The sequence below is a fragment of the Cricetulus griseus genome, chromosome X (genome assembly GCF_003668045.3).
Source record: "Cricetulus griseus strain 17A/GY chromosome X, alternate assembly CriGri-PICRH-1.0, whole genome shotgun sequence".
NCBI classification, from domain to species: domain Eukaryota; kingdom Metazoa; phylum Chordata; class Mammalia; order Rodentia; family Cricetidae; genus Cricetulus; species Cricetulus griseus.
In genome coordinates this window covers 18,741,505-18,767,605 of record NC_048604.1, presented here as the reverse complement: position 1 = coordinate 18,767,605, position 26,101 = coordinate 18,741,505, and the positions used below count along the sequence as shown (strand labels likewise).

The 26,101-nt window shown below is 36.4% G+C and overlaps 1 protein-coding gene across 6 annotated transcripts in view; it reads right to left on the bottom strand.

Moving 5' to 3' along the window:
- Mbnl3 (muscleblind like splicing regulator 3) overlaps positions 1–26,101 on the bottom strand; it is a 100,570-nt gene that overhangs the window by 60,761 nt on the left and 13,708 nt on the right. The window contains exon 2 of one of the 6 annotated variants that reach the window (XM_027432094.2): positions 46–387. The exons of 4 other annotated variants lie outside the window; for them this stretch is intronic. In XM_027432094.2, the coding sequence (XP_027287895.1) occupies positions 46–222 (177 nt within the window). In that variant the 5' untranslated portion in view covers positions 223–387. Of the gene's footprint in view, positions 1–45; positions 388–26,101 lie in introns of those variants that run through there. One more of the 6 variants, XM_035450161.1, reaches the window with a different exon arrangement.

Sequence of the window (26,101 nt, the reverse complement as noted above, 5' to 3'; positions counted from 1 at the left end):
AAATGAACACACTGAAGTAATTTTGTGCATACACATGGCACTCACCTTTAGAGAATCAAAACAGGCCACCACACGGCCATTTTCCACATGGCAAACTCTTGGCGGATGGGCAAACCTGCACTCTGCATCAGCTCGAGAGCAAGTTCCTCTCTGAAATTCTCTACAAACTTCTAAAGTCAGCCACTTGGTATCTCGAATTAGAGCGACATTGACAGCTGTCATATTGAAAGCAAAATGGCAACCAAGTGCACCCTCTTTCGGACAACAGTATGCCAGTGGATGGTTCAAGGAGTCTAAGTGAATCTGAACCAAATGTGAAGTGAGAGCAGGTTGCTTTGGTGCAATGTGTTTGTTAGCACGTAGGTTCTCACTGAAGTCAAATCTGATCTGGTAAAACACAAAAAATCACTTAATAAGTCAACTTTGTATCAGAATAACCAAAAATCAAATTAGAGACCAAATCCTAAAAAGGCAACTATAATGGTTAAGATATTGAATGCTCTATTTTGTCCCTTTGCTGAATGTGCTTCAAATAACTGGCAGACTTTCAAAAGAATTTTATGCTGTCTAGTTGATGTTTTCAATTATTCTCACAAAAAGCATATGTTGCTGGCTGCCCTTCAATGTGTGGAATGGTCTCAGATCAGGGAAGAAAAGTCTGTCTCCCCAATTCTTTGCTCTGAAGAATAAAGTTGGGATGATGTTATAACCTACAAATAGTTTTACAAAATCAAGGGAAGAGAAAATGACTAAGAAAACTGAGAATGAGAGAAAAAACAAACCGGCAAGTTGCTGACAGTGAACTACAAGCACAGAAGGTTCTGTAGGGACAGGGTGTATGCGAGAGGGCTTGGAAAGTTCTGTAAGGACAGGGTTATGGGAGAGGGCTTGGAAAGAGAGATCTAGAGTAGAATCCAAGCAGCAGAATTTTCAGAAAAGGCACTTTTCAGAACCTGCAAGAAAAAAATAAATGAAATTAGCTAAAACACTACATTGCTTCCTTTAAACTCTAGACTTGGAAAGAAACGTAACTGTATCCTCTGTAAAACAGGAAGCATTTACACACTGACACCGCAATGGAGTACAGTCAGCTATGATCAATAAAGGGCACTTCCCAGTGTAAAGCTTTGCAGAGTAAAAGCAAGTAACTGCTTAGACACTGTTGTAGTGCAAAACTGGGCAACATCCCAATGTCTTAAAAATGATAGTTTAGTTTTTGGTATGTTCAGGATAGAAATTCATTGTGGTGTCCACTATGCAAAAAATGCCACGACGGCCTCTTACACATTCAATTTATTTGTTATGTGTCTGGTTTTTAGAGGCTCTAGGAATCTGTCTTTAAACTAAACTTATTGTTCAGCTGCAGTCGCTATTATTTGTTCTCAAAATTCAGAGCACAGGAATTGCTGACAAAATGTAAGTTGCTCTGAAAGGTGGCATGATGTGTGGGAAACGTGTATGAAACAATCATGACACAACTAGCTGGAGACTCACTTCATTCATATCAAGTGAAATGTGGGATGGAAATAGAAAAATGTGCTTTTTATCTTAGAAAATTCCTAGGGAATATAGGACGTTTTCCTGGGTGTATTTTCTAGGCTACTTTTCAGTTTTCACGAAAGAAAGATTTCAACACACACAAGTAGGTGAGATAGAAAGCACTGTTGAGCAAAATGATATAGATGGATACTATGCAGCTTGAAGATTTGCAGTTAGCCCAGTATCAACCAGCAACAGTGGCAAGTAACTGGGGTGACAAGAAGCATGCAAGGTTAATTTGCTGGTGTTATACCACACACACAGCCTGAAGGAAGAGTAAAGCAAAAGTTAGCTGTAAGAAGCCAATAAAGCAACTATTTGTTAATGTCACCCAAAGTGGACTTACAACTTTTGAACACATTTCACTCATTTTTAAACACGTTCAACACTTTTGTTTTTCTTTTCCATAGTCCAGAAGAAATTCAATATTACTGGACTTTTCAGTTATCACTGGGAAATTAAATGTCTAGGAAATGCAAGTAAGCTTATCTAGTCAATAGCAAAACGTTTTGGTTTTTTTCCCCCTCTGACTGATCCATCAGAGAAAGTTATGTAAAATGTGTTTTATGTGACTTACTTCGCTTTCTTACAGCTTACTGAACTAGGTTGGTTAAAGACTTGAGGTCATAGATGTCTTGGAAAATATTACAGTTCTCCTTCAGGAGCAAACTGTAACTCCCCTATGGCCACAGTGGATTTTCTAGTCCCCTTTTGGAAAACTTAATGGCTACTTTTGAATATGGAAATACAGTTAGTTACTCAATAATGGCCTAGGGGCATAGTGTGAGCTTTCAACAGAAGCTCCAGGCCTCCTCTCACTTCTCTGAGGGTCCCCCTTCACATTGCATTATACCCAACCATGTACTAAATTGTTAAAGTCCTGGGCAAATGAAAAAAAAAACTGCTGCAGTGTGTACAACAAACTTCTGATAGTTTCTCAATATGTTAAGACAGTGTCATATAATCTACCACTTCAGTGCCTCAGTATGCATCTGAAATAATTGAAAAAGTCTTCAAATTCAGGCAATGTTTACAGAAACATTATTTATAAATCCAAGATGTAGAACTAACCTACCAACATATGAAAAGATGAACAAAATGTAGTATTTTTACATAACAAAATATTATATTGCTTTAAAGGAATGTAATGTTGAACCATGCTGTAACGTGGATGAATCTTGAAAACATAATAAGAAAATAAGCCAGTGATCGTGGATTCATTATGTAAACTACTTATAGTAAAATCCACAGAAATAGAAAACTGATTACTGATTAATAAGCATAGGGACCTCCTTTTGGGGTGATGAAATGTTGTGAATTTGATAGTGATTAGGTTAACATGATTTTAAACATACTATAACCTATTTATTGAGTTGTGCACTTCATTATTATTATTAATTTTTGAGACAGGATTTCTCTATGTAGTCCTGGCTGTCCTGGAACTCACTATGAAACCAGGCTGGTCTTGAAATCACAGAAATCTGCCTACCAATGACTCAAAAAAGCTGGGATAGGAGTATGCTACCACACCTGACAAGTTATCCCCTTTAAATGAATAAATTGGACAGTATGTGAATTATGGCCTAATAAAGCTGTAACCTTTTTTTAAGTCTAAAGAGACACAGAAGCAACAGCAATAAAAATACATAAAGAAAAAGGCAAATCTGTTGGCCATTCCAAGCTTTCTTAGACATTAAATCTCAGCACTATTAGTTAACTAAGTTAATTTCCAAGAGTAAAGCCAGTTCACATATTTTAAGCGGCTTAGTATATTATGGAAAGTACACTGAAAGTGTGTGCTCTGGAGTGTGTTTACATTCACAGTTAATCCTACAACTAAATTACACAGGCTGCCTGAACATATATAAAAGAAAAACAACCACAAAAAGTATAATTATAAGGGTTGGGGATTTGCTCTGACCATAAACAGCAAAGATCTGGAGAAAGACTTTCCTATAGAGGCCCATCATGTAGAGACATACAGACATAAATTATAAATTGTAATTTTGAACTTACACAAATGAAAAATGCAAAAAGGAACTGGCCTCTGGGAATTTTTTTTTTTTTTTTTGCCTATGACCTTGGATGGGACCCTGGCCAATTCCTCGATATGTTTCTAGCCAGCACATGTATTCCTTCAGTGAAAATATTTGGGGAGCTGGCACAGAAGAAATGAGGTATAACAAAAGGAGCTGGTGAGAATGTGACGTTATCTCAATGCAGCAGTACTTGAAAGGCTATGCATCAAAGCCTATATTCTTAAGATCACCTTGTTAGGGAGACAGGAAAGCTTTAGCCTCACTGCTTTATATTTGAACAACAGGAAAACAGAACTTTTCTATTTACAGTTCTCCAATGAAGAGCATGCAACTAGTGCATTTGTTCTTTTATGCACTGCAAATTTTCACATATTCACATTGCATTGATCTTTGTATCTCTCAAAAAGACTTCAGTTTTTGGTTGTTGTTAGGCTTCTTCTGAAGTGCTGAGAATGGAACCCTAAGAGTTTCTCATGCTATCTCAAAATACACTAAACCATGAGTGATAAGTGAAATATTCTGATGAAAGGAACGAAACTCATAAAGTTAAACCACTTGTTTGACATTACTAAGCTATGAGTGGTTGAGTCATGACTCCAGGCAATGTCTTCTGACTCCAAGTCTTGTGCACATATCTCAACAGAGAGCATTTATCTCCCCTGGGAATCTCAAAAGAGGAAAGCTAGTCATTTTGTGGTATACTTGTTTCCTTCACAACATTCCATTCTTGCCTGGTGTGCATCATTACTTTCATAATATCCTCAACTTGTGCTGAACCAACATATATTCAGTATCTGCTAGGTGCCAGGCACCACTGAGGATACTGATAAGATCTCTGGTTTTGTGGAATTTCTTATGGTCGTTTAGATAAAGAACTAATCTAAGATGAAGAGAACTGGAAAGATTACATTAGATTTGGTGAAGGGTTGGAAGTGGACACTAGGCATTGTGAATTCAACACAAGCCTGTAACTCACCATGAATGGTACACCAAGCACTATGACTTAATACTCTTAAATCTACTCTCTCAAACACTTGCACAGAAGTGAGTCATGAAGAGAAATGCTGAAGAATTATTCACACTAAGATTTATTGCTGCCTAGAATCTTACTGGAGAGCATTCTCCTGCTCTCATCTTACAGATGAGGAAATGGAGGTGGAGAAAGTTAAGGAATTAACTTGCACAACTTCTCATAGCTAAGTATGTGATAGAGCTTTGCAGGCAGTCAGATTCCATAACCGACCTTTTAAAACATACCAACATACTGGGTCTTTCTTGTGGCACAGATCACTTTTTTCGTTATTTTAGCTGACCTCACAACTTAACTTCGCTCTGTTATTAGAGTATAAACCCCTAATAGTAAAGAACATGGCTTCTCAGATTTGTTGCCTTTTATCTTATCATCATAAATTCAAATCCTGTTGTGCTTCTAAGGATTTCCAGTTTGAAGGGTGTTAAGGTGGTATGATAATTTAATATTACTAGCCTTTCAGCTATATGTTTCTAGAAAGGGATTTCATTACTGAAAGGGGTTTCATCACCCCTTTTTTGTTTTTTCGAGACAGAGTTTCTCTGTGTAGCTTTGGAGCCTATCCTGGCACTCACTCTGTAGACCAGGCTGGCCTCGAACTCACAGAGATCCTCCTGCCTCTGCCTCCCGAGTGTTGGGATTAAAGGCGTGTGCCACCTAGGCCCAGCCACTCAACACCTTTTAAGTGTCAGAGCTCTGTCAACATCTCTAGATTTTGAATCAACTGGAACAGTAAAATTGGGAATTTCCTTACAATTCTAAATTTCAAAATAATGCTTATCTATAAGACCACTAGATAAAATACAAGGAAATTATAAGCACTTAAAATTGCGTACACAGTAAACTCACCAGTAAGTGCATCTTTTCCAAAAGCACACCGTTTTCTAAGGATTCTTTTTAATTTTCATACCACACACAGAAAACAAACAAAAGAGTAGGAAGAACTACTTTCTGTTTATCTGACAGAGATAGGAACTTATTCCAGGAGTACAAGATCACTACCATCAGCTACTTTTGTCCCATTTCCCTACATCCTCCCTGTCTACTCCTTTGCTCCACTGTCTCTACAAGCCATTATACAACATAGAAACATGACCAATGCCTCCTTAGTTCCAAAGATCACAAAACTACAATGAATGAGGAGGCACTCCTTAAATTATTTTTATAGGACTCCAGAATGAACAATGAATACACTGTTTTATTTCTTTCCATTTTAAGCCTTCCTTAACATCTGTATTACCTCTGAATTTCTTGGGGCCATTTATTTTGATTTTATAAATATCCAACACACCTGCCATACATTGCTTGAATTGGCAGGCTGACAAAATTTAAAAGCCTTCAAGTTTTCAAAATTGCTTCAGGTCCTGGTTTCCTCCTTTGTTTTGGTTAGTGGCTCAATACTGCACCCTTTAGGGCATATGGGAAGTGCACAGCACTGCAGATGGAGACCACGATTTCACAAGTATTGTACAGAACATTCAAGTCTGTCCAGAGAAAGAAGGAAGACTATAAAAGGATATTTCACCAATGTGCAGAACATTTTCAAAGACTTATTTAAACCTTTGTTGCATTTTCCCACAATAGTACCAGGCTAACAAAACCACATACCTTTAAGAAAATAGCAGTTAAGTCAAGTTATTCTGGTTCACAAACCCATGAAATGACCTGCCTCAGTTCATATCTATGTTCATAGAAGAAAATATAGATGCAGTAATTTCTTCTGATCATTACTGTACAATAGATGATCCTCATTTTGTCAATTGGGCTCATCTTTTTGTGAAGTTATGTCTATTTTAATTATTTATTCTTTATGTGTATGCACGTGCATATAAATATGCCATGGTCTACATGTGGAGATCAGAGGACAAGTTTTGGTAGCTGATCAGTATGCGAGCATCAGGCATGCCTAGAAAGTGTTTTAACCCACTGAGCTATCTCATCAGTAGTGGGTTTTTAAAAATCTCATTGTCTATAATGAGAAAACTCTTTTTAAAATATAGTCAAAATTTCCACTGGCATTTTCTCCCACCCCATTCAAAACAATAACAATGAAAAGTTACCAAATAGTGTTATTTACCTTTTGAACATTTTTAAACAGCCCAAGTACTTTACTAACTCTCTTGTTTTGCAGTACTGAGGATTAAACTCAAGTCCTCAAACATGCTGTTAGATGTGCTACCATGAGCCACATCCTCTCTGGTCAAAAATGTGAGTCTTGTAAGAATGATTACGTATCAGCAAGGTAAACTGAGGCAGCACACAGTGATTTTTTTGCAGGATGAAGAGATCCATCACTCCACTTAGGAAGCATCCAGTGAGGGCTTCCCTACCTGAATTTATCATAGCATTATAACAAATGAGTGTATGCTCTCAATCGCAACAGCATCCATTCATTATTAGGAGCCATTATAACAACAGTCGTTAAACAGCAGGAAAAAAAATATTGTGGTTGAAAATATTGGGAGAGTCCCAAATGTACCCTCATTTCAAAGACCAATGCTGAAGTCTAGTAAGTATGAAGGCATAATGCGACAAAAAATGAATTCTGTGGAAGCGTACATACAAGTGCACTGACCCTTGAATCTGAAGTAACTATTTCTAGAAGCTTTATATCACACACATGATGAAAAGATGTGCCTATAAATCAGTTGTTTAGAATTCATGGCAATGGGGACAATGGCTGCTTTAGGAAAGAATGAAGAGTGAAATACTGGGAGCACAATTAGGACAGAATATTAAGTTCTCTTTATCTCTGTCTTCACACAGAGTTAAGCATGTCCTCTCCAGGTTCCTAAAATGGAAATTTAATGTTTTCTTCACATTCCAGAGTGATTTATACTAGATTTGTCAAAATCAATTCTTTATAAAGTTTCTTTATGTAAAAATTTAGAACTTTAATATTCTGGCTTTTAAACACTGTTTAATTAAATGTTAGCTAAGTAGTCATTGTACACGCTAATGCTAAACAAAGATGTGTGATTACAATACAATCATAATAAAAATCACTCCGATGGGAAAAGTTGTCTTCTATCTCTCAAGGTAAATCTCAACAGGTCTCAAAGGAAAGATTTAAAGACCCCCATAGCAGAGGAAAGCTATAAAAATAAAACAGGCTTCAAGATTTTGTTTTTGGGGGGTGGAGGCATACAAGTGAGTGCAGTGCCCTGAGAAACCAGAAGAGGGAGTTGGATCCCTGGGAGTTAGTTTACTGACTGTATGTGGGAACTGAACTCACCATCCTCTACAAAGAGCAGTATGTACTCTTAACTGTCCAACCACCTCCCTGTCCCCAAAATATGTTTAACACTGAGATTGGAAAGCAATATCTGAACTCTTTAATTTAAGTTGTCTTTCAACAAAAGCAGTTTTCTAAGTCTGGGAATACGGCTGCGTGTTGAGAGTACCTTGCCTGGTATGCCTGAGGTCCTGAGTTTATCTTCAGCACCAGAAGAAAGGAGAAAGGAGAAATACAAGAAAAAAGAGGTAAACAACAACAAGACAATTCTATGAACTTTATCAGGTTCTGCTGCCATTTGCCTCAGTAAGTTGGGAAATAACTTTTGTGCCTACATTTGTAAGGTCTGTTAATTAAATTCATACTTCTGGTTTAAACAAGGGATGTGGTAAATTAAGTACATGTCAAATATTTAAAACATCCCGAAGAACTTTAAATGGGATCCCAGTAGTTATCAAAGCTACTAAGGGATAAACTAACCTATTGATTACTTCAGTCTCGAAGAGAGACTCAGTAAGGGTCATCTCCTGTGTAAGATACCTGAAGCTTTTGATGTAGAAATGAAAAGCTGACAATCTAATTTCATTACATATGCTACCGTGGCAGTCTGTGTTCTAAATGGGTGGTGGAACCCAATTGTCCTGGTCTATTTGGTTTCTTTCAGTAACAAGTCAGATCTGTGTTGCAGCTTAATTCCTGGCTGTGGAGGAATTTTCACATACTGCTGACAACCAAATACTCTCAGCATCTCCGAATCCATGTGGGAAAGGCAACACCTTCCTTTTAAGGTTATAAGCACTTACTGATACTATAGGTCTGTGTCTTCAACTAATGTCAATGCAATTTCACTAACACCCTTCTTCCAGTTTATGTAATACTAACCCAACATCTTAAGATCCAGCACATTTCTACTGTACTCTTACTTGTAAGAGTTCACTTTTTTCTGCTACATTCTGGTCAGGTTCCATAGAAAAAAAATGTTCTTTGTACTAATTTCTAATCAACAAGGTTACTGGGAATTGTATTGATTAAAAACTCCAAAAGTTATTTTAGGATTCACAAAATAATCAATAGAACATGAGGGTATTTGGTCCATCTAATTACACTCTACCATTTCATACAAAACTGTTATCTTAAAGGGTCTTCATTTGTACTTTTTAAGAATAGGTAACATGAGGCTAGGGAGATGTTTCAATCGGTAAAGTGCTTGCCTTGCAACATTAGGACCACAATTTTCATCCCTACCCATATAAAGCTGAAGATGTAGCACTGAGGGGAAAAGGTCAGAGACAGAGGGATCTCTAGAACTATTTGGCCAGCCAGCATAGTCAACTAGTGAGCTCCAGATTCAGTGAGAGGCTTTGTCACAAATATAAGGTAAGAAGTGATCAAGAAAGACACCAGATCTCAACCTCTATCCACTGCATGCACACATATACATGTACATATGCACATACCCACACAAAATATGCGGCACATACACACAGTAAAAAGAACAACAATAGTTCACATTTATGGAACTTTTAGCTTGTCCCAGACAAGATGCTGTTCATTTATCGTCACTACCTTAATCGGTTACCTCTAATACTTTCTAAAGTGTGTACTGTTGAAAGACAATGTTAAACTTTAATTTAAAGGTACAAGCTCTCATAAACTTGAATTATATATTTGACAGTAAATAGATGCACTGAGTTTTCCAACTGTTACATTTCTCAGAAATCATGAGAGAGTCATGGACACCAAAAATATCCTCCAAGTTTTCAATTTTCTTCCCAGCCCATGCAATCACAATATGAAAGCACACTATTCAGTGGAACCCAGAGGATTCTGAATTGCTTATAGTTTGGAAGGACCTATCTTATCATGCATATCTAACAAGTATGTTTGAATATGTGTCACACATTGGGCTTAAAAATCACAATCAAGAGAACATGTGGTCTAGAAATCTGGCATCCAGCTGGAGAGAGGAAGCATAATAGCCTTTGGGTCTCGTAAATCTCTTTCTGAGTAACAAAATTTATTGACCCCAAAATAGCTATCCAAACCAAAGTGAACACTTTGAACCAAGCTTTAGGAATTATGAAAAGACTGTAAAATTGTAATATTACAACAATGTTGTCAGTACCTTCAAAAACTCAAATCTTTTTGTTGCGAACCCTTGAGCTTTCTGTATCAAAACCTAGACTTTGTACATCATTCAGAGAGGAAAAAATAAAAAAAGGATTCTGGGAGTTGAGAAAATCTAAGTAAGAACCTTCAAAGAAAGAAGGGATTTGAAAATTAAACTCAGGGTGCTGGAAAGACGGATCAACGGCTGATTTCCAGAGGACCCGGAGCCCACATGGCAGCTTACAATCATCTCTAAGTCCATTCCCAGGGGATTCAATGTCCTCTCTGGACCCCACAGGCACTGCACACACGTGGTGCACAGACATGCGTGTAGACAAAACACCCATACACATTAAACAAATAAAAACTTTTAAATACATACAAAGAAAATAAAGCTCAAAGGAAATATTGAAATTGAACCAGTTAGAGTCTGCACACCAAGTGTCAACAAGTAAGAACAGGCATATAAGATTACAAAGTATCTTTAATATATGTGGGAAAAGGCATTTATATGGAGAAGCTAGTTTGACATGGATGGAAAGAGTAATTAAAAAGTATTTTATACATGTATGAAAATGTCAAAGAAAAAATAACTTACAGAAAATCTGTCATAAATGAAATCACCATAAGTGGCCAGAACAAAAAGAGGAGGGGCTTAAATGCTAAATGAAAGAGAGTATTTACATTGAAGTGGAGGTGAGGGGAAAACCTAAAACGTGTATAAACCCCATCCTAAAGCTACGCTGTTGAATTCATAATTTTATAATAGTGTTTACAGCATTTTAGGGGAGATGAGAAAATTAAGGTTAACATTACTTAGCATCTATGTCGTAAGTACTGAATGAGCTATGTGATGAAATTTGACAGCCATGCTTCTGGATATATATATATATATATATGAAAGGAACAAAAAGGCCTGCATTCTGTTCAATAGAACTGTATAGTCTCAGAAAAGATCATAAAGGGCTGGGCATGACAGCATATAGCTTTATTCTAGGACTTGGGAGTCAGAGGCAGGTGGATTTTAGGAGTTCAGGGTGATCCTGGTCGACATAAGAGACTTCCAGGCTAGCTAAGTCTATATAAAAAGAATTTAATTGTCTGAATATTTTTTTAAATCACAAGGGTACTTGCCCAATACAAACTTCAACTTACACTGACAAAACATGAAATTAACCCCCTAAAGTCCTACCAAATGTTTGTACCACTAAAAATACAGAAGATGGAAATAACAAAGCAGCTTTCACACTAGTAATGGCTACAACATGACTCTCCATTATCAGTTTTTTTAAACACCAGCAAGACATTTATTTGGGTAAATTTGAAGATTTGTAGTGTTAGATGGCCTAGTGAAAATCAAATTACATTCAAGTGTACAATCTCTTCTTTAATATACTTAAATCTGATCATATGCAACCTAACAAGATTTTTAATAATTACATAACTATTATTTTAAAATCTTCAATAAAGCAAATTCCATATGAAAATCATTTATCTTTAGTTGATTTTCGTGTGTGTGTGTGTGTGTGTGTGTGTGTGTGTGTGATATCATGTTTGTTAAAAGTCAAATATGACTCATTTGTTAAGGGATGAGGATTTGAATACTTCTAGAGTTGAAGCAATATTCAAATATCAGTTACAGGTTGTAGGCTGCAAACAGGCAAATGAGAGCCATTAAGTCATTTGGACTAGATGGTTAGTATTCAATTAGTGAATTCACCTTAAGAGTAGTTATTAATAATTAATTTTTCATAATTTTATTCTCTAAACATTTAGCCAGACATTGAGTGTACAAATATGGAAAAGCTACAGCCCCTCACTTATTCCATTTTTCAACATTCCAAACAAATTTTAAGCAAAAACCTCTTAGTGAGTAAAAGCCATAATTTTAAGAACTGAGATGCTATAAACTTCCATTTTTAACAAGAATATGTTTAAGCTTGAAAGCTTACTGATGATTAGGCCCAACCATACTGCTATTAGGAACCACTTCATTCTCTGGCCCACACATCCCCTTATCTCTTAAGCTTCAATTCTGTCTCTGCAATAAACATCCATGGGAATTCCTTGTACATCAGTATTGCCTCTCTTGATTTCAAAGCCTTGCTTGCTGGAATACTTTCCACCTGCTACACCTCCTTCCTCAAATACTCCTGCATATATTATGGTGTGGCTTCCAGTGCCACCATTTCATTCAGGCTTCCCAGATTTAGTAACCGCAGCTAAGAATAACACTAATTTGACTCCAATTTTGCTAAGGTTAGATGTAACACCCCCCAGCATAGTACCTGGAACAATTAGATTCTTGGGTGATACAAAGTCAAATGTTTCCTAAACAATAAAATGCAATATGTATTATCTGGTTACTACATATTAAAACAAGACTTCAAAATGCAAGCTGTGTTTACTATGAGACTACTTACAAAAACTGAAGATTCCTGTATTCATTTTGCAAATATTAAGAACTATGTACAAATTTGTATTTTAAGGCCTGGTAGAACTACAGAATATACAGAAAGTGAGAAATTGTGCTTATTCCTCTAAAGTCAGGTTTCACAACCCTAGCAAGTAAAAGGAACCAAAAAATGTTCAAAACACTGTCCAAATAGACCTCTCCACTGAGTCCACATATGATAATTGTAGCTCTATTTCAATGAGCCCCTTCAGAGCAGGACCTAGTCTCTTGCCAGACACTTAGTAAATTCTCAAACCACCTTTCCATTCCTTTCTAAGAGAATAAACAAAGGTCCAAAAAGAGAAGAAAGCCCACTATTGTGTATTGCATACCATACGCTTTAGAATAATATGGCCATGTTTGATAAGAATCTTAGCAGAAAGAAAACATAAGATAGATTTGCAAATCTGTGGTATAAGGTAGGTACTTAATAAACCCAACATTCAAACTGGCATATAGGTGGGTTGTTAGGAAATTAGAGGAAATGAAAATATTGTCAAATCATAGTATTTATTTGGTGTTTTAGATTTGACTTTTGCCAAACTGGACATTAGAATTAAATCCTCAGTCTGAGAATGCAAAGGAGTTAGATGGAAAAAAGTAAACAGCTACTCTTGGGACATAGTCAGAGCTGATGTAACAGCATCCTTTGAGACACAAGAAAAAAACTTACCTAGATATTAGCAATGACAGTTAATTAAATCGGCTGGAGTTTTATATACTCAAATGTATAATGCTTCAAGGGGCATAGATTAATAAGGAAAGTAGAACCTCCCCCAGGCTTTTAGAGTATCTTTTACAGATTCTTAAAAGGGAAGACTAATTTTAAAATAATAAAGTCTAAATATGAGACCTTTGGTAACTGGGTACTTGTTAATGAGAACAAAAGAGAAAATTTAAATATACCTGATTTTTTGAAACACATAAAAGAGTTCTCAGGATAACATAATAGATATAAATAAGCTTTATGAAACAGAAAGCCATGTTCACAATAGCAACTTTCTTACTAATTCAAAGACCTTAATCAAGTTACAATAATAATCCATGATTCAGTTTCCCATCCATAATGTAGTATTCATAGTAGTACCTATCTCACAAGGTTGTTTCATAGCTTGATGTATGCTGTTACCATGCATTTACAACAGTGTCTCATAAAACATTAAAATGAAGTACTTTTTTGGTTTTTCGAGACAGGGTTTCTCTGTGTAGCTTTGGAGCCTATCCTGGCACTTGCTCTGGAGACCAGACTGGCCTCCAACTCACAGAGATCTGCCTGCCTCTGCCTCCCGAGTGCTGCGATTAAAGGTGTGTGCCACCAACGCCCGGCTAAAATGAAGTACTTTTTAAAAGGCTTATAAATTTTATTATAAAATACTGACAAATAAAAAAATCACACACTGAAATTAACCAGACCCACAGTCTGTACATCTCAATGAACTTCCTGCCATATAGTTTAAATAGCCATTCTGAAGCTGTGGAGTTGCACATTGCATTTTATGCTTTCACTTGCTATTGAATATGTTTTTTGCATTTATTCATAACCAAACTAAAAAAAATGAATGAATCAGAACTAGAAAAACAACTAGCTTTACACACTGTTTTAGAACTGGTGTCCATTAACGACTGTCAGTCCTTCCTCATCCCTTAATATATAGCCTTTCTTGTTCTCTTTTCTCTGTGTTATATGTGCCCACATATACTGCCGTTTACATATAATATATATTATTGGCTATGTTCCACATACGATGGAGAGCATGAAGTTTTTTTCTGTGATTATGCAATATCACCTAAATATCATACACTCTAGGTTCATCCACTTCCCTGAAAATTTTGCGATTACATTTTTCTTTAGAGTTGAATGGAATTTATTCATACATATATGAATAAATATATTCCAAATTTTCTTTATCCCTTCACAAGTAGATTGATTCGAATTCTTTGCTGTAGTGAATAAAGCAGCAATAGACATGGAGTTCAAATATCTCCATAGTTGGGGGGGGTATGGAGTTTTCTGGGTATATGCCCAGGAAGGAAATAGCTGGGTCTTATGGTAGTTCCATTTCTTTTGAGAAATCTCCAAACTGATTTCCATAATGGCTTTATTAATTTTCACCCCTATAAACAGTGAAGAAATGTTCCTCTTTCTCCACATCCTCTCCATAGCCATTTTGACTGTAGTGAAGTGGTACCTCAAAGCATTTCTAATTTGCATTTCGCTGATGCCTACAAGCATTGAACACCTTTAAAAATAGTTTTTGGTTGTTTTGTTTGTTTTCAATGAAACCTCTATTTCATTTCCCCATTTTTAGATTAGCAGTTTTATTTCCTTGATATTTAGTTTCTGCAAATCTCTATAACTTTTGGGTGTTAACCTCCTTCTTTGAAGTATAGCTGGAAAATATTTTCTAATATTCTGTGGACTATTGAACTATTTTGCTAGGTTGTATACTCCCCAAGTCCCTACACTGGGATTCTGCCACTTTAGATTGGAAGCTGGACCAGAAATATCACCACACAAGCACGATGCCAGGGGCCAGCGATACTTATTTTGTTCATTTATTTGGGCAATGCTTGGAGATGGCAGATAATTAAGCTATAGATTTTACTTGCTTTATAAACCACAAACTTCTAGAAATATAAAATGACAAGTTACATCCTATTTGAATACTCTCTTCTCAAAAGGTAATATTTCTTGTAAACTGCAATGACTGTATCTGCGCTAAAAAAAGAAATTATGCCTTCAGGGTTCTTGTTTACTTTATCATGAATGGGAAAGTTGTATCTATGAAGATTTCCCAAATGCAAACCACTGCAGTGAGTGCAGCAGATCCAGAAAGTAAATGAATGAAAAACAGAAAGAACAGACCTACACATTTCCATTGTACAAATTGGTGCGTGTTCTTTAAAGGTAATTAAGGCATGAACACAAGCCCTGAAGTTAAGATGCATTTCCCCACTTCTTTTTGCTTTCATATGAAAGCCAGAGTCCCTGACTCACAGAGACAACAGGACTACAGAGGATACATGAGTGTGATAGCAGTAAAATGAAGGAGTGCCAGTCGGCTCAAGAACTCCACTCAGACAATCAAAGCTGTATACTTATTTTCAACCATGGAGAAAAGTTTAAAACCCAACCTCACCCCCCTTTCCTAGTGTGTTTTCCCACCCATTTTCTATCTTCTTCTCACAAACTCATTTTTTATGGCATGACAATACATATGGCTAAAGAACCAAAATCATTTGGCTTAAAAGTCATTTCATTTACTTTAACAGGATGTTGATACAAATACTTTTAATTTATCAGATTTAGAATAATGGCCTCCCTTTCCAAAGCAAAATACAACTACAGGGAACCTGCTAGGAAAGTTCACTAGTTTAATGACAACTAAAACATCAAGTCCAAAAGAAAACCAGAGTCAGAACAGGTGATAGAAGTTAGCAGCTAGTTAGAAAAGAAACCACAGCCACAGCAGGATTTCCAAAGAACAAGGGAAGACGTAACAGACATCCATGTGAGTATATTAGAGGACTAAAACTCAGCACAGGCAAGCATACTTAATGCCTGAGTGCATGAGTATGAGTGACTCCGTTTGTGTGAGAGAGAGCATATGTGCATGCATGTAGAGGTGGTGGTGGAGAAGGAATGGCTGAAATTTTAGTATCTGTTGGCAGAAAAGAAAAGCAAGCCTACTGAGACATATTATATACATGACACAGTTACTTCCTATGTAAAATGTGTCATAGACTAACACTTCATCTAAAATTGGGCGTCAATCATTCAGAAAAATATATATATCTTGTGTCATTTGCATAGTAATTTCTACCAATGTTTCCCCTCATAATCAAGCATGTTCTGCATGAGTGTCAAAACTAACATAGGCTAAGCTATCTCTTTGCATTTAAAATACGGGCTGAAAAAATTTAAAGTGTAAGAGGATAACATGACATGGTAATGTGAACACATAAAATAGCCAGGACTGGTGGTGTGAACCTGTAATCATAGTACTGGAAGCCAGATGCAGGAAAATCATGAGTTTGAGGTCAGTCTGGGCTTCACAGCAAATTTGGTATCACCCCTGACTATATAACAAGTGTGATCCTATCTAAAAAAAGGGGGGGGGATAGGGATGGAGTTCAGTGATGGACCTCATGCCTAGTAAATCCAAAGCCCTGGGTTCCATCTTCAACACCAGAGAAGAATTGGATACATATGAGGAAAGCTTTTCATGATTTTGTGTGTGTGTAAGACAATATAATCGTAATGCCTGAAAGCAGTAGACATGTGAAGTTGATTCAATTAACAAAAGTACTGGACAGAGTTTTTGATAGTTATCTTTTCAAAATATCAGTTGTCCTTTTTTTTGCTTTGCTAAACACCATACAGGAAATCAAATTAAATCTTCACTGATTTCTACATAATAAGATTAATGTTTTCCATTCTTTCATCCCACAAACTCTACAAGTTGCTGAGTGTTTTCACTGAAAGCCCATATAGGTTGGGCATCTAAAACCTCAAAATATGAAATTGTTTGAACACTATCAAGATGCCACAAGTGGAAATTTCCAAGTCATCAAACGTTTTTTCATGTACATATTTAAAATAATGTTTAAATTCACCTTCAGCCTATACATATGTTATAAATGAAATATGTGAATTGCATATTTATACTAGGGTTCTACTCATCAAGATGCTTCATTGTGTGTAAATAATCTCAAATACAAATTATTGATTGCCCTCCTAGCATTTAAAAAAAAGGGGCCTTCAGGGCTAGAGAGATGGCTCAGAAGTTAAGAGCACTGACTCCTCTTCCAGAGGTCCTGAGTTCAATTCCCAGCAACCACATGGTGGCTCACAACCATCGGTTAAGAGATCTGGTGCCCTCTTCTGGTTTGTAGATATGCATGGAAGCAGAATGTTGTATATATAAATAAAATCTTAAAAAAAATAAAAAGGGGGCCTTCAATCAGTACCACTCTTGGTTGCAAAATAATTTCCTCAACACCCAACTATCTATGACAAATAATTTTATTATTTCCAGTTCTTCAGAAACTATAGAACTTGTTAAGTTCATAAAATGTCTTATTACAGTAACTTATGATTTATTTTAAAAACTTTCAGACCATGTGGGGATGAGCACACTTTTTAAAAGCCAATCCCTTTATCAGTGTGGAGAGAAATCTTTCTGAAATACTTTGTAAAACACTCAGAAGCCAGTTCTCTTATTTCACCACGTGAATCCTAGGACTGCTTCTCGGCTTGTTAGGCTTGACAGCAAGTTTACCTGCTGAACCATCTATCAGGACACACACTCACCTTTTTATTGGCTGTAAGTTTAGTGTCCGTGTATCTCTATCATGTTCCCCAAAATACACTGATTAAATTTTCTATAGTTGCAAAAACAGAGTCAATCAAGTAAAACATAGCAAGCAATTGCTCTGGTTAAGGTATTCAATAAAGTATATTAGGTTTGCCCCATAAAACACTGATGAAATGGGCTCCTGAATGTTCTTGCAGGTGTCCCTGGGAGCTGTCCTCTGAGTACAGTTTTGAAGTTTTAGGATCTACTTTTCATGAATTCTATGGGCATGGTAGAAGTTGAAGTCTGGAAGCAACACGCTTTCTTTTTATGGGGTACAGCTATTCTCAAAGAATCTTAGCTGAATTTTGGGACCCAAACAGGAAAATGACCCAGTTTTTAAAAAAATATAAAGGCTCCACAATGGTATGAATGTTGGGATAGGCACTTGACTTCATTACAAGGTGAGAACCAGGGATATTATTCAAATTATTTAACATTTGTAGCACAGGGATTAGCCAATCAGAACTGATGCCCTTCTATGGCATTATTTTGTTGCTACTGAATTGTGGCAATGACCAGAAGGTGGACAAGAGAAAGTGTACTCTGGTTTCTACTTAACCCATCAAGAAGTAGTTCAATAATATGCCCACATTACATAGGCATACTAAAGCATGCTCCTGGAAAATAGAACTATTTTGTGTTAGGTACTTGCTAATTGACACCACACACTCAATCCTTGACATATGTGCAATGTGAAGGGATATACAAGACTTTAGTTGTATTCAAGTCAATGAGCAAAAGTGAAGATGAGAATTCCCCCCAGAGAGTTAACCAGGAAAAGTATAAGGTGATAAAGATGAAAGGACGGGATGGGGTGGGGGTGAGACAGGTACACAGAGAAACAGAGCTGCTCATGCTAGGCAAACACTCTACTACTGAGCTGCACTCCTGTGACTATTTAAGAGAATTTCTAATTAAACATTATTACTAATGTTTAAACATTATTATTAATGTTTAATTAACACACATGAAGTATAATGAATTGAGCTATGCATTGGTATTGAAGACATCTTCTTAGTGAGTACAACATGAAAATATCTGTGATTTAAAGATGATGGAGATACTGTCAACAACTTGGTCCATAGTGCTTAAATGCTCAACTAGATCTATTAGGGACTAAGCTCCATTTAATGAATCATCATGTTTTCACCACCAGTGCCAAAGTAGCTCCTTCATTCCTTCCTGCTATTTTCACTGTTCTCACTTGTGCTTAATTCTAAATGACAACATCATTGTTTCAGAAGTGACAATTGTGAAACAATATACAAGCATGAAAGGCTAAAAATAACCTACAGCAAGACAAAATCAGTATCTCAACACTAGTTCATCATTATTCTAAATAACTTTGTGCATACTGATGTTTGGCCTAGTAAAACTCCTAAATACTGCTGGGCGTTGGTGGCACACGCCTTTAATCCCAGCACTCGGGAAGCAGAGGCAGGTGGATCTCTGTGAGTTCAAGGCCAGCCTGGTCTCCAGAGGGAGCGGAAAAACTCCTAAATACTGAAAAAAGCCACATGCTCTCACATGTCTGAAGTTCACTGTAGATAGTTAGCTCCCCGATAGCACATGAACAATGACACCATCGGTTGGGGTTTGAAAAAAGCCCATGTTAAATTACAAACCTTGCAAAAACAGTGGCGTAAGTCCAGTTAAAAAACATAAATAACATTGTTGTGTGCTTTATTTCTCATAGATTTTAAACTATGCATTGATCCTTTGGCACAGGATAATATATATGAGTTACTTTAACAATCTCATTGACAAGAGACAAGCATTTGACTTCTAAAGCTCTGTGACCATGGAAAAGGAATAAATAGGAAGGAATGCCAAAGCTGCCCTCCCATTTCCAAGTACAGATACCTAAGAACCTAGGTGTTTGGTTAGAGTGAACTATTCCTCAATCTCTCATCATTTGCATGTCATCTAAAGGTGAGTATGTAATACTTTTTAAGAATAGCTTAATAAAGCATGAAATTTCAGTTAAACAACAACAAAAAAGACAGCAATTATACACACTATTTTTATTGTGTGCTGGGCACTGTTTTAAGTGCACTCACATATACTAATTTATTCATTGCTCAAAACAATCCTGTAATACAGGTTGGTTCTCTTACTATCATCGTTTTACAAATGAGGAAACTCACGCACACAAGAGATTAAGTAAATTGGCTCCAGGTTCTACAGAAGAATAGTTGCAATCAAATGTGGACATGTTCTAGAATGTTTGCTGTCAGTGACTAATCTGTACAGCCTCTCCTGGGTGCAAAATACACAGTATAATGCACTAAGATACATAAAGAACAAATACTTTCTATAATATATAGATATCATTTAAAGTGCCGTCAAGATATAAAATGTCTAGAGGTGGCAAGTCATGTTAATAATAGCTCTACTTAAGTTTCCTTTTCTAATAAAATATGTAACTGCATTGTATCTTAGACTGATGCTGAAGCGCATGGGTATTTGACATACTGGGAAAATACAGTTGCACTTCACTCTCTTAGGAAAATGGATCTTATTAATGCATAATTGTTGACTGACATTTGCATTATATCCACATTTTGCTATTCAAATCAGTACACTTTTCTTTTTTGATATTGTAATACAGCTACATTATTTCCCCTTCCCTTTCATTTTTTCAAACCCTCCCATGTCCTCCTTGCTCTCTTTCAAATCTGTGGCCTCTTGTTTTATTGCTTGTTGCTATATGCACATATGTACATGTATATATAATGCCAAATACATAAATACTATATATAAATACATAAATACATACATACATAAATACATAAATACTTTATGTAACGTGTATGAATAAAATTTTTAAATAATAAAATTAAGTAAAAGAACATCAAGATGATAAATATAACAATACTTTGTGATGTTTAGCTTCTAGAAAATAATCTAGGCTCCTTATACTATCACTGAAATTAATTTCAACACTTGCTCAGTTGTTAGATCATCTTCAGACCCTAGACACATGGCTGATTTATAGAGTGTGTTTGATAATATGTTGAATAAACAACAACAAAAATCCTGCAGGTAGATTTGAAAGGAAAGTTAAAATTAAAAAGAAATCAGGCAGCTGGGCAGTGGTGGCGCACACCTTTAATCCCAGCATTTGGGAGGCAGAGGTAGACAGATCTCTGTGAGTTCGAGGCCAGCCTGGTTGCAAAAAACCAAAACCAAAACAACAACAACAAAAAACCCAAAACCAAAAAAAAAAAAACCAAGCAAACAAGAAAATAAATAATAATAATACCAGGAACTGTGGCTGGAGATATGTTCAGTGGTGAAGATCACTGGCTACTCTTCCAGAGGTCCAGAGTTCAATTCCCAACACCCATGTATCAGCTCACTACCACTTGTATCTCCAGCTTCAGCATACCTTATGCCTTCTTTTGGCCTCCAGAAGCACCAAGCACACATGTGGTACACATACATACGTGTAAGAAAAACACAAAAATAAAAATTTAAGAATATAAAACACCAGGTACTACCATAGTAAACCTCACCTTGTAAAAGTCTGGAACACTTAGGGATGCTATTACTGACAACATTGTATGCCAGGTAGACTTATCCTCCAGAATTGTATAGCTATTTCATGATGCTTTTCTCCCCACCCCCTTCTAACCATATAATTCTATAACTTGAAAGCAAACTAAAACTACACACATGCTGTTCCAGATGTTCCCTATTTCTATCCAGTTCTCAGTCCTAGTTGGCCAACATGTGAAAACACAGGTAGCATACTCAAGTTCCCAAGCCAGTTTTATACAATATTCTATAATGTAAACATGGGAGCTGTAAGTATATAGCCTTTGGAGTTAGAGCATTAAGTTTGGGTAGTGATGTTCCTATTTATTATCAGAATGTCTCCAGGTATGTTATTTAATCTCTCAGAACTCAGGATTCCCCATCTGTAATAAGATTAATATGAACACCAAGCTCACAGAGTTGCTCTCAAGAATAAAAGAGACAGTGTCTGTAAATTATTGATCAAGGAGTCTCGCATAGGAATTGTGGCTGTTACTACAGGCTAAACATCCCTAATCTTGATATGTGAAATCCTAAAAGCTTGGAGTGTGGTACTGGAAAACAAGACTTTTTGGACATTGACACGATGCCTTAAGGAGAAAATACTATACCATAAGGCTTTGCTTCATGCACAAATTTATTTTTTAATATATAAAATTACTTACAAGGTATAAAAGAAACTAAAATTAAGTTAAGGTTTAGGTTTGGGTCTAATTCCAAAGGTATTTCACTGTACATATTCAAATAATCCAAAATTAAAAAAAAACTTAAATCTGACACACTTCTGATCTCAAGCATTTCAGATACAGGACATTCAACTTATATAGGAACAGTACCATTATATCATTCCCTCCTACCACTTCCTAACATTACCTCAATATTCGTTTAACAGTATTTTATTTCCTCGTGGATTGGTTTTGGAGGTAGACCTACTCTGAAACTAAAAACTGGCTATCATCTAACATTACACTGAAGTAAATGTATATGATTAGTTATTTTATTTTAGTTCAGACATTGCATAGGGATAATCAATTCTAACACATTCATAGCTACTATGCACACAAATATAATACAGCGAGATAGTCTAGAACTCTTGGTGAAGTTTAAGTTAAGACTCGTCCAGTGAGTATTTAAATGCATGTATCCCTGTTATAGGAGGGGAGGGTAAGTATTTTGCACTTAGGATGTCCTATTACAAACTTGTAATAGATAGGTCATCTATAAATGCTTTTAAAGACAACACAGTGACTAATACACTTACTGCTGAGGCAACTTCCAAAGATTACAGATTTAGTGAGTTAAAGTTTGTTTGGGCAGGATGGCAGGGTTGATGGTGTGCTTACCTTTTCTTCCTGGATTCTGGAGACTGCTTTCTCTCTCTCTCTCTCTCTCTCTCTCTCTCTCTCTCTCTCTCTCTCTCTCTCTCTCTCTCTCTCTCGTTGCTTCTTGACTGAAGTAAAATGAATTATCACATCTATTCCGTGAACTACTCATGTTACATATATAAAGAGTAGAATATTTTCAGTTTAAATGTTACAAGAATTGAATCCTTGGTTAGCTAAAAGAGATATGCAGGACCATTGTCAACACAGATATTTAGGAACACTGGTGTACTCAGAGTAGAGGTTGAAGAAACAAAGATAAGGTGAAGTTTGCATTTGGACGCAAGATGGAGTTATGATGTCGAACTAACACAAGAAAAATTGAACAGAATTTGCTTGAAAGAGAATACCTCTCAAAGCTCCACAAAACCAGATTTCCTGACATTTGCAAAAGACAAGGCACGTGGCATCTTAAAGTAAATGTTCCTCTGAATGCAGCACAGATGACCAAAGGTGGAGGCAAAGCTTTTACTGAAAGGCCATTTGAAGAAGGGTATGTTTGGAAATGCTCTCTCAACACTCACTTTTGTCTTCCTTGCTGGGATTGTTCCACCCTAAGCTCAACAAACAAGTCGTCATTTCTTTGGTATTTATTACATTATTAATCATACATACACCTGCATGCACACACATGACCCTCAAAAGAAAATGCAGTGAGACTGATGGGGGAATGCATTTTTCTGCTGGTTTTCATTTCGAATTCTTTTAATTTCAATGTATAAATCTTATAAATATATAATTTTACTGAGTAATAGCATTCTAAGAATGCATGTTATGAATATGCTTCAAAACTCAGAAGCATCTATCTATCAATTCAATTTATTTGTAGAATCTAGTAAGCAATCATAATAATAAGAAATAAGAGCACAAATCCTACCAAGGGAGCAGATATTCCTATGAAGGGGGGTTCTTTGGTAATATGGAACAAAGCTTTTTAAAGAGGTATCAGAAAATTAAAGATGTCTATAGTTCATAAGTTGGCTACCAAAGTTATTTTCTCAAAATAATCTTAATTTAAACAAGTAATGTGAAGCTGCTTTCCTTTGTAACCCTATCAGTTAATGAGCAAACAGTTGCAAATCCTTCCACAGGCTTAGTAAATCCATCCACACTTTATGTAATAGTTATTATCTTGCTTCATGGTTTCACTTGAACAAAGAGAAAGGATATACACAAAATACAACTGTGAAACCATTTAACTGTTTCTCTATTTTAGATTGCATAAAAAATATTTTCTCCAGTGTAAAATGGCAAAGAAGAAATTTAAACCGGATAGAATAGTTGCCTAATAGAGGAAGGCCCTGAGTTTGATCTTCAGTAGAGAATAGAAAAGGGGAAAGAGAAAGGAGACATAAAGAGAACGAATGAGGGAAGGATGAGAATAAATTTCAACCAGAAAATATAAACTAAAAAGTAAAACTTTTATAGCCATTTCAGAACTGTATTTTCCACATATTTTTCACATTTTGAGGGGAATTGTCTAAGTTTCTGTTGATTTTGTTTGGTGTGCACTCTTAAAATGTCATTAAACTATTTTGATAAGAGTATTCTTAAATTTTTGTAAACAAGTAATGTTTGCATAGTAGCTTGAGGAAAGGCATAGAAAGCCAAATGCTTAAATTTGGAAGGACACACACACACACACACACACACACACACACACACACACACACACACACACACTCACACTAACTGTAATGCAATTTAATCCTTGGAATGTGGTATTTATTTCAACCATGAATTCTCAGGCGTTCCATCTACAAAAGCTTCCTTCAAAATGAAGTCATGAAATTTGCAGGCAAATGAATGGAAGATTATATTAAGTGAGGTAACACATACCCAGAAAGACAAACATTTAATGTTCTTTCTCATCTGTGGCTCCTAACTCTAAATATTCAGACTTGAGTTTATAACCTGGATTAACCACAGAAAGCAGCAAAGTAAACACGGTCCATGGAAGGGGAATATCAGGATGCAGGTGATTTGAAGGGAGAAATGGGAAAATTCGGGAGAGGTCTTTAGTTAGGGAAGGGAGGGACATCAAAGCTGATGGAGAGGAAGGGGAGAGTAAAATAACAATAAGGATGCCTTAAAAAGCCATACGATATTAACTACTTATCTAAAATTACACATAATACATACACACACTTTAAAAGAAGTTTTCCCACCTGTACTAACAGCAATCATAGACTACCTATCAAAAACCTCAACAAAAGGCATGAAAATCCTCCTTTTGAGTTTCTGGTCAGGGGAATCCAAGAGACTCTTAAAACAATACAGGCTCTGCTACTTCTCTGGATTGCCTCTCAGATGTTGAAGGTATGCCCTTATTGCTGAAGGCAGCATGCATTTCAGATACAGGAAATAGAGGATCTGAGATGGTTTTGATCTAAAAGTCTGCTCCCTCAGGACTAGTTGCCACAGCACCAGACGATGTCGTGCATGCTTCCAAGGGAGGCAATCAATCAACAGCCCTACCCATCTATGATGCCTATGGACCACAACAACAACCAGCATGGCATTATAACTCTATGCGTGCAATAATGACATGCACACCTTGGCATTAACCAACAGCTAGCTAGCTCTCTATTTGGACTCAAAGACTGCTCAACAAGAGAGAAATCGTGCCTGTTACTGAAAACCTAGCTAACTACCCGAGGCTAGTGAAGTCATGGATCTTAGAGAACCTTCAGCCACCACTTTACTAAACCAGTGTAACTCCTCACTACTTTGTACCCACAGCCAAGCACAGTTCTCAATGTCTCATTAAAGGAATTTCACTTTTGTAGCAGACAGGGACCATTGTAGAAAACGATATATAATCAAAATGCAAAGAACAGGTGATTGTTTGTTAGCCGGCTCCAATTAATAAATGTACAATACAACTCCTATCCCAAGACTCAGGGAACATCATGAAAGAGGTGTTGAAAGATCGTAAGAGCCAGAGGAATGGGAAGACTTAACCTTTGAGAAATGGCAGTGAGGTTACACCCAGGAAATTTCAACAATATGACTGTCTAAACATGAGCTGATCACAAGGACAACACCAACTGACATGCTAAAAATGGAAGGAGGAAATTTTATGGAGGTTCCAACTCTAGATAAAGAACTACAGGCAATTAAGGAATGCTAAGCGCAGAAGAAATAGCGTTCCCCAGGAATGTCCCCATGACCTGATTGGTTATTTTACTACCAAGTGTTCATCCCTGAAATCATGCACATACAAGTAACATTATGTAGACTGTGCAAGTGCGTTTATATATTTAGGAAGGGTGTTACATGGAATAGTTGGAGGGAGAAAACGGAAAGGGGAAAATGAAGTAATTATATTTTAATTAAACAATTTAAAGGAAAGTTCTTTCCCTGGGGCATGTGGTAAAACAAACTGCTTGGGAAACGCTGGTTTTGATCA